The sequence below is a fragment of the Lycium barbarum genome, chromosome 4, assembly GCF_019175385.1.
Source record: "Lycium barbarum isolate Lr01 chromosome 4, ASM1917538v2, whole genome shotgun sequence".
NCBI lineage: Eukaryota > Viridiplantae > Streptophyta > Magnoliopsida > Solanales > Solanaceae > Lycium > Lycium barbarum.
Genome location: NC_083340.1, coordinates 11,874,960 through 11,885,062, shown reverse-complemented (window position 1 = coordinate 11,885,062; position 10,103 = coordinate 11,874,960). Strand labels below are relative to the sequence as shown.

The 10,103-nt window shown below is 32.1% G+C and overlaps 1 protein-coding gene across 1 annotated transcript; it reads left to right on the top strand.

Moving 5' to 3' along the window:
• On the top strand, positions 1-5,142 carry LOC132635208 (probable serine/threonine-protein kinase PBL19). The gene is made up of 5 exons (XM_060351499.1): positions 1-1,365; positions 2,464-2,724; positions 3,198-3,320; positions 4,230-4,709; positions 4,813-5,142. The coding sequence occupies exons 1-5, from the start codon at positions 1,012-1,014 to the stop codon at positions 4,816-4,818; spliced, it is 1,224 nt and encodes a 407-aa protein (XP_060207482.1). The 5' UTR covers positions 1-1,011; the 3' UTR covers positions 4,819-5,142.
• The last annotated feature ends 4,961 nt before the right edge of the window (positions 5,143-10,103 follow it).

The window sequence follows — 10,103 nt, the reverse complement described above, 5'->3', positions numbered from 1 at the left end:
AACATTTGACTACTCAAACAGCTACAAGATTCTTGTATTTTTCTGTCAACTTTTACATTTTATTTTAATCAAGTTTATATTGCTCCTTCTTTAAATCATTTTTCTTTTTTTTTTTTTTTACTGCATTTCAGTTCAAATTAGTTGATAACCCACATGAAATTTGTCTCTTTTTAGTATAAAGCTACCACTTTCTATTTTTTCATTGACTTTTCTAAGTTCCATTTTCCCAAGTTAGTTCCGTTCTCACATGGCCAATTTTCAATTTTCCACTTTCTTGCTTATCCTAATTTGGTTCCTATTTTAGCTACAAAAGTTGGTATTTTACCCCTATTGATCATCAAAATTTTCTCATTCCCTATATTATTTGACTTGAATAAAAGCAACAGAAGCTTAAAGAAACCATCAAAATCTTTTTCTTTTTTTTTTTATTTAGCTCTTTTGGGGTATTTTTCATACAGAAATAGTGTTTTTGGTGTTTTGGCTAGAGTGAAACAAGTTTCAAGATTTTTGCTTTGAGAAAAATTCTGAAGTGTTCTTTTCTTGATTTTCCATGCTTATCCTAATTTTGTTCCTTTTTTAGCTACAAAAAGTTGGTATTTTTTCACTAGTAATCATCAAAAGTTTCTCTTTTTCCTGCTACTCCAAGTTCTTGACTTGATAAGAGTAGCAGAAGCTTATAGAAAAAATCAATTCTTTTTTCTAGTCCTCTTGGAAATTTTTCATACAGAAACAGTATTTTTGGTAATTTGGCAAGAGGGAAACAAATTTCAAGATTGTTGCTTTGAGAGAAATGCTGAAGTGTTCTTTTCTTGATTTTCCATGCTTGTTTTAATTTGGTTCCTTTTTTAGCTGCACAAAGTTGGTATTTTTCCACTGTTGATCATCAAAATTTCTAAGAAGCAGAAACTTAAAGCAAAAATCAATCTTTTTTCTAGCCCTCTTGGAGGATTTTTCATAAAGAAACAGTATTTTTGGTAGGCAAAAAATTTCAAGATTTTTGCTTTAAGGAAAATGCTCAAGTGTTTTTACATATTTAAAGATAAATCAAGGTCACGTAGAGGGAAATCAGCACCAGAATTGAGTAATGAAAGAGGTGGTAATAATTCAGATGGGAATAGGGTAACTAGGTCTACAGGTTCAGTTTCATCTGCTAGAAGTATACCGGAAATGTATAAAGAAAGAGAGCATAATTTGAGAGTTTTTACTCTATCAGAGCTTAAAGAGGCTACAAGGAGTTTTAATAGGATGTTAAAGATTGGAGAAGGTGGTTTTGGTAGTGTATATAAAGGTTCAATTTTGCCTCCTAATGGGAAAGGTGATCCTATTATTGTTGCCATTAAGAAGTTAAACACACTTGGATTGCAGGTATGCACTTTTCCTTTGATTCGTGGTGTATATGTTTGTTCCTATATTTTGTTATAGCGAAATGTTGTTGTGGAGAACGTATAATATAATATAATGTAACTTGAAAGTTTGGTTCCACAAAAAAACATGGTTGTTATAGTGATATGTTGTTATAGAGGATGGTTGTTATAGAGAGGTTTGACTGTATATCATTCCATATTTGACATGAGAAATATGATGTTCTTGCTTTTGTGCAAGACCTGCCTTGTGAAATGTCTTGAGTTTAGAGATTCGACGTAATGAGGTGAAGTTTATTTGGAGTCAGAAATAAACGGGTGCATGATTTGAATCTCTGATTGAGCCAGATATAGTAGAAATGCCATTGGAATTTTATGCTAAATGGGTGGTGGTCTTGTAGTAAGATAGTTTATCCTAATTAGGTTTAGATGGTCATATTTGTGCCTGAGGATAATAGAATATGCTGTGGTAGATGAGATCTAAGTTTGGGCCAGAATCTTGGGAAAACTATTTGCTTGTGCCTTTTCTGGTTATTTCTATGTTAATTAACTTTTATGAATGAGAAATGCTTGACAAATAAAGAAGGGATGGCAAATGGTGGACTCACACTTGTTGCTTTTCTTGCTTCTTTTATCCACGTATCGTTAATTAGTACATTGAATTCTATGATTGAAGAATGATTAACCATTTTCCTCTTTACATCTTGTTCTTATGCGCTTAACTTATTGAGATACAGAACCAGTGTGATTCCCACAAGTTTAAAGTTTAGAAGCCACATTCGCCTTTAACTGGTTATCTGCTATGTTGAATGAATTTCAATGAATTAAATAAAAGAGTTCTACATCCACCTCTGTTTGGTTGTATACGCTTACTGTCTCTCTATATGCTACAATATTACATAATTCCACGGATTCCTTGTAGACATTTTTCTCTTTTAACCTTTTGCTATGTATCAAAACTTCATCTTCATCTCAATTATGTAATGAATTAGCAACACTTATCTTAGCATCACTACTTGTTGTCTTTGCCTTTTCTTGTTTCTTTGTTGGTTGCTCTGTGGCTCCTAAGATACATGTTGCTAATTCTTCATACACTATGCAGGGCCACCGACAATGGATTGCAGAAGTTCAATTCCTCGGTGTCTTGGAGCACCCTAACCTTGTTAAACTTCTAGGATATTGCGCTACAGATGGGGAAAGAGGGATTCAGCGCCTCTTGGTTTATGAATTCATGCAAAATAGGAGCTTAGAGGATCATCTGTTCAACAGATCTGTGCCAGTAGTTCCTTGGACAACAAGATTGAAAATTATCCTTGGTGCCGCACAAGGGATGGCTTATCTGCATGAGGGACTAGAAGTCCAGGTATCTTTAACTCCTCAATTTAAATGATTGGCACTTCAAATTCTGCTAATCAAGTCATAATTGCTTTTGTGCTTATTACATAGAGACCACATATCCTCCGACTTTGCTAACAGAGCCATATCCTCAATTTCAAATGCCAAAAAGAAAATCCAGCTGATTGATAGTTATATAATAGACATGCTTTGCCTTCTTAACAACTAGACAACTGGCATATTCCTGTTTGTTTGCTTTGTTGATTCACATGTATCAGTATTTCCGACTAATTTCTGAAGCCAAGAAAGATAAAACGAGTTGAAGTGGGTGGGAAAAAATAGAATTGTATGTATTTGATCATAATTAACACCAATTAAGCTAAAAACATTTTGTGCTCGTAAAAGGCTAAAAGCACCTTTCTTCGTTCTATCTCCATACAAACTCTTAATTTTTTTTTCATTTCTCTTTCTTAATGAATATTTTTTGGTTAAAATTTGAAGGTGATATATCGAGATTTCAAGTCATCAAATGTGCTTCTGGATGAGGATTTTAATGCAAGGCTTTCAGATTTTGGGCTTGCAAGGGAAGGGCCAGCTGGTGACCGCTCTCATGTGTCTACAGCGGTAAGTGATGACAATGTTGGATTTTTCATCTATGCTAAATTTTTGTAGTAGACTTCCCTCAGTGCTAAATTTCTGAAGTGCTTCCTGCAACTTGTTGCCATCTAGCTTAACTCCCTGTTCTTTCCTTGGATTTCTATCCAAGAAAGAGGGTCTGGTGGGGTTTCTTATGCCAAAGTTAGTACATTTGAGCTTATGCCAAAGTTAGTACATTTGAGCTATGTTGGTTGGATTCAGGTGCGAGTATCTGATAGGGATGTGGATCTAGAGGTCGGTTTATCCGTCACATAAATTTTAGGATTTGGGGGTATAGATACGGTTGGTGGGATACGGTCAATAAATTGGATATTACGACATATAAAGTATATATTATGATTAGTTAAAGTTATTTAACTAAACCTAATAAAACTTCATTCTTTATAAACACAAATATTTTTTTCTTACCTCGTGTAATAGAAAAGCATTCTCATACTTTATATAAAATATGTATGACATAAACCCAAAAATCCAACCAAATACATTCAGGCTATGCTTCTTGGTCATAGAATGTGGTCGAAGTACCCAAGGTAAGTTGACCAAATCCTATATAAATCCCACATCCACACCCATGTCGCATCGACACGGGTGCGGCAGAGATTTTGAAGAGTCCACGTAGCATTTGAGATATACCCGCCTTTTTGGCTAATACTTCAAGGGACTGCTTTTTTATGTCTTCTTCTCGCTATGATGAGCCATTGTAGTCCTCTTTCCAGTTGCAAGTTACTGTGCTGTTTGTTTTCCTTGATCTCTAGCTATTTATGTTAACCAAGTGTTTAATTACTTTACTTGCTGGTATAGTTGTCTTTTGGAGAAGTCATGCTTTATTCTCCGATTCTCGTGGCCTAATCATTATCTTGTAATTTTTGCTGTTAGCCGGTGGGGACTTTAGGATATGCTGCACCTGAATATGTGGAAACTGGACATCTATCGGTTAAGAGTGATATATGGAGCTTCGGTGTTGTCCTCTATGAGATCCTCACAGGCAGGCGAACTTTGGAACGGAACTTTCCTGTGGCGGAGCAGAAGCTTCTTGATTGGGTAAAACAATTTCCTGCTGATAGTAGAAAATTTAGCATGATAATTGACTCAAGGCTTCGAAACGACTTCTCACTTGTTGCTGCTAGGAGAATCGCAAAACTGGCTGATAGCTGCTTAAACAAGAACGCCAAAGAGCGGCCAAAAATGAGCGAAGTAGTTGAGATATTGACACAGGCAGTACAAGAATCACAAAAAACAACTTCGGTTGATGTCACTGGTGCAGGTCCATCTAGGCCTATGCAACTTCCCTCACCTAAACATCTCAAAAAGAAGACCATCGCTGAAACTGCACGACGAATGACCCCCTTAGCTCAGGCAAGTTTACTCAGATATGGTCTATAGAAGTTACTCAAAATCTGCTTAAGTAGAATAAGTTTATATGAACTTTTTGGCTAACTTTCTTGACCTGCTATTTCAGGCTTGAATGCTCAACAGGTCGCGGATCAAACTGATTTCAGTCTCAAAATTGAGATCCTTATGCACTTAACGAGTAAATTTTTTCTATATATAATATATGTGTATGTTAAGTAATATTCTTTGGCAAAAGAAATGGGCTCTTCACATGTCCCTTTAGTTCTTTTTGATAAAGTATGTTCTAGGAAGAGTATGGCAAAAGGAGGGAACTTATCTTTTCTGTATAAGTTATACGAGCACTTGTAAACTCCATAGTTAGGACCAGTACTCACTAGTGTGCGTTTGTGTAAATACTACATCATTTGTTATCAAACTAACAAATTTTGTGTTGGGAGAGATTTTATCAACATTTTGAGAGCATCCGTCCACAAGTTTTAAGCAACTCTTGAGCACTTTTCAGTGTTGGAAAGAGTAATTTTAATGTTGCGGCAATACTCAATCTCATAAACATTATGCTTTATCTCTTAGATCTTTTTCGATTTTTGCAATGAGGCCTTTCTTCACCACTGCTAATTTCCGTGATGCCAATTAGCATCTTAATATAGTGGGTTAAATTTTACAAATTGTCACGTAGCTATAACTTTTTTTCACAAAGTCACTAAATTGGAAAATACTATTTGCAGTGGATACCTTGTGTTTACTTTTTCTTTTCTTAAATCTAATAAATAAAAATTTAATTAAAAAATCTTCGACCCGATCCAAAACTCAAAACACACGAAAGACAGTTTTCTGTTGGAAATATGGCTTGTCGAAACTAATTTTATAGCTTTCAATTGTCAAATAGGTGATCTGGAGTTTCTTTCCCATCTTGAGCTAGCACAATTACAGGAAGCTTAGTATTATGGGTAATCAACTTTGTCAATTAACCAACATGGTTCGTGGTGGGATGATCGCCCTCTACTCTTAATCAGAGGTCTTGGATTCAAGCTCTGGGAATGGAAAAAATCCTGTTGAAAGTGCTACCTCCCAAAATAAGCCCTGTAACACGCGATCCGAATTTAGTCGAGCTCTATTGCAGGTACAGAACACCGAATGAAAAATAAAACAAAAAAAAAATTCAACTAAAACTGACAAATATAGTAATCATTCTTGGTCAAGATGATGCAAATACCCTGTTTAATTTGGTCATGGTATAAAATTAAGAAAACTAATTCTAATTGACTTGGGTAGCTAGAAGAATTAGCCAGTGTTATTTCAGACCAAACATGTTAAAATGATAGGGAAAAGGGAAGAATATGAAGGGAATTTACTGATTTCATATGGGTTTTGGATTTTGAGTCTGGTGGGGTCGAAGCTTTTGAATTAAATTTTTATTTATTAGACTTAAGAAAAAAAAAAAAAGAGTTATCCATTAGAAAGTTGGTATTTTTCAGTTTAGTGACTTTTGTGTTAGAAAAGATAGTTAAGTGACTTTTATAAAGAAAAAATGATAGTTACGTCACCATATGTGAAATTTACCCATATATGGTGCTACATCAAGATTTAAAACCCCAAGGTAAAATTTGATATGTTTGCGCCAATTTGAAGAGTTAATTTCATTGAAAGTTGTAAGTTGTTCTAATGTCGAAGGTGAATGAATAGCAAGTGTTGCATATATGATATGTTCATTCATTAACGCTCTTTGAGTTATTACCTTTAACAAACTAACTGATCCGGAAAAAGTTTATGCATTCTTGAACTATATATTAATATTCTCCTTTGGGCAATTTTTTTAAATATAACTTTAAACATAATGATACTTAAATATGAACGTAAGTAAAAGATTACAGTATCTATAAGAAATACAGTAAATTGCCTTTTGTAGTTATACAATATGGGGCTTAAATAAAACTGTATCCACTTTAAACTCAGAATTATGTTTAGATTATACTTTGTATATCAATGTTTTAATACATGAACCAAGCGCTCGATAAAAAAATAATCATTACATTATAACCCTTGTATTATTAGTAGGTTTGGAAACAATTTATGCATGGAATGTGATACAATGTTTATTAATAACACAGTAATAACTATTATCTTTTATCGAGCGCTTGGTTCGTTGTATTAAAACGTAGATATACAAAGTATAATCTAAATCTAAATTTGAGTTGAAAGTCGATAAATTTTTATTTAAGTCCCATAGACTACAACAGATCATTCTACGAGAGGCAATTTATAGATTATTATAATGTTTTATTATAGAAAACAAAAACGGTTACGTATAGATCAGGGTCATTTGCACGTTTGTCCCTCAAGATAAAATAAAAAAAAATCACGGCGCATGCGTTTATATATTTGCATCATAATATTTTACAAATTATGTCCGCACTTTTAAAGAACTTATACTCCATTAGGCATAAGTTCAATTTTGAAGGGCAAAAATGAAAGACCATCCCATTTAAAGGGCAATCCACGGAATTCATTTTCTCCCGATTTATATGACACCTTTTTGAGATTCAAATTTTTGAATGTTGACGGTATATTTGGACATAAACATTTAAATTTTTTGATATAAAATTTACATATTTGAAAATTGCATAAAAAAAATACTATAATTTACAATAATTAATAATTCATAATATTTAAAGGTATATGAAAAAATGTGTAAAAAAATGATTCTTTTGCCTCTATAAATCCGAAAATGATCACATAAATTTTGACGGAGGGAATAGCTAATTTATTCTTTGTTTAATTCAATTATTCACCTTTAGCTTCTTGGATATTTTATATCTCAATCTTTTAAAATTTAAAACAACTTCCAAGGAATCAATGCTTTAGACATGCAAATTGAATAGAGAAAATTACACCATAAGTCACAATATTAGAATTAAGCACATAAATGACATAACTTTTCAAATTCTTCAAAAAAGACACTGTTTATTACACTTATAATATATTTTAAAAAGTATATTACAAAAAGGGAGATCCCCTAAATTAGGGATTCAATGACATCTTTTCTTCCTTATCCTCATTCATCTCTCTTATCTCTCTTCTTTAACATGAAGATCTATATTATATACTTATCTCTCTTATATTCAACCAATATATCCTCTCCATTTGCTGTTACTAGTCCCTCCATTCTTTCATTTTTCCTTCTCGGTTGATTCAAGTTACACAGAATTTACGCAAGGTTTAAGGTTAGAAAAAACATGTACTTTGGTGAATTGTCATGATAACTTTGAAGCAGGTTCAAAAGATCAATTGTATGGAGTTTTTTACTGTCTATTACCATAGATGGACTTTCACAACGGGAAGTTGAAAGCAAAAATGAGTGAATGGTTAGAAAGCACCAATAATATGTTAAGATTGTTAAACAATCTCATATATTTGATGTACTGATGACTTTAAACTCCAATCACACTGATCATGCACACATACCAGATAATACTTGTAATATACGGAATATAATTTATTATACAACAACAACATATTTTGTAATATAAGTTGTATAATTTATTACCCAACTTATAATAAAATTATGCCACATATATAATATTTATTACACAACATAAAATCAATTTATGAAAGGTATATATAATTTATTTAAAAGGGTGTATTATGCCAATAATATTCAAGGTATAACTACTTTATTATACTACATATAAGAAAATTATATAAGTAACATACAGAATGTAATTAGTAGTTTATAAAAGAAAAAATGTTGCACTTTCAGATTGTGGAAGCAAGTATAAAAAGGAAAAAACTGTGAAAAGCAGTTACAGGGATATAAGAGTCCCACGAATTAATAGATAGATAATGTCGTAGAATTATTATTGCCACTTCACGTAGGGAGGATTTCCTTATTCATAAAAAACTGCTTTACTATAGAACTCTTAATTAAATTGCTAGAAATGTTTCTTGCATTTACTTGTTAAGAATATGTAAATATTTTTATATTCTTGTCTACCTATGTTTTTTATCCCAATTGAGTACCTTTGCAAAGGTTTGCAGTTTGCACACCGTAAGCAACCACAGGGCTCATGCCCACTTTATGGACTCTTCAAAGCACTATCCATGTACCAGCTAGAGTGTCCAATTAATGTTAGTGCCATTTATCTAGATTTTTGACAATCTTCATTTTGGATGTTTAATGTAGATTTCGTGAAATCTAATACTTTTTTCAAGAATTAATGTTAGTGTTATTTCTCAAGATTTTTGACAGTCTTCTTTTTAGATTTTTAATGTAGATTTTATGAACTTTAATACTTTTGTCAAAAATTAACGTTAGTGTCATTTCTCTAGATTATTGACAATCTTCTTTTTGGATGTTTAATGTAGATTTCATGAAATCTAATACTTTTTCAAAATTTCAAGTACGAACGATTTACAGATAAGATCTCATATAATTGTTTAATTGAAGTTAAATCTATGCAAGGACTTTCCTGATGAATTAATTTATATATTTTATTACGTTTGTATTATTTATTACGCTCGTCCTTATTTATTCGAAAATAAAAATAAGAGAAAAGATGAAATTGTAGCGGGAAAAAACATTGGGAAAGTTATATGTTTGAGCGCATAGTAAAACAATGAAGTATGTATATTCACTTGCCGATATATATAATGTGTACATATATTATGTGTACTAAATACCGGGTCCATGCAACATATTTAAAATTTTATCTTTATGCAATTTAAAGAATTTTTCAGCATATTCTACGACGTTTGTTGAAAGTTACAAGTGAAAAGCCAGAAATTTTGGGTGACCGGGTTCAATAATCTGTGTTATAGTATATTTTCTTTGTTTCAGATTATTTGAAATGCTTTCAAAAATTATATATGTGTGTGATAGTAAATCATCTTATTAAGAGTAAAATGAATAACGAATAACTATTACTTTTAACATTGGTAAAAATATTATTAAGAACAACAATTATTCTTAATAATATGTTTACCAATATTATTTACATCGACTTTGCATTATTTATTATTTTCTTGATTAACATTATGGGGTAGGGTTGGCAAAAAAAGTTGGATTCTAGTCTAGATCCTAATATAGCTTATGAATTTTCGACAACATTGACGGTGAAATTGCTTGTGATGTTCTCATTGGAGAATAATGTGCATTCATCTTTATTATTGGTCATTGTCTAATTAGAATTTTGTTTTCTTATATTTAATGTCTACATTGTATAGTAGATATATTTATTTTGTAATTTTTATTTCGGAAATCTTATCACCATGTAATCACATTTAAACTACAACACACGTACAAGATTTGTGCCTCTAACAGAGACGAAGAAATAAAAGTACTTTGGACATTATCGAGATATATCCCGTTCTTCGCAGACATGTATTTCCTTCAGTCTCTTT

Excerpts from the sequence above, each read along its gene's own strand:
- LOC132635208 (XM_060351499.1), top strand. The coding sequence starts at position 1,012 with ATGCTCAAGTGTTTTTACATATTTAAAGATAAATCAAGGTCACGTAGA. Across the intron at positions 2,725-3,197 it reads ATGAGGGACTAGAAGTCCAG|GTGATATATCGAGATTTCAA; the intron begins GTATCTTTAACT and ends TAAAATTTGAAG. Across the intron at positions 3,321-4,229 it reads GCTCTCATGTGTCTACAGCG|CCGGTGGGGACTTTAGGATA; the intron begins GTAAGTGATGAC and ends TTTTGCTGTTAG.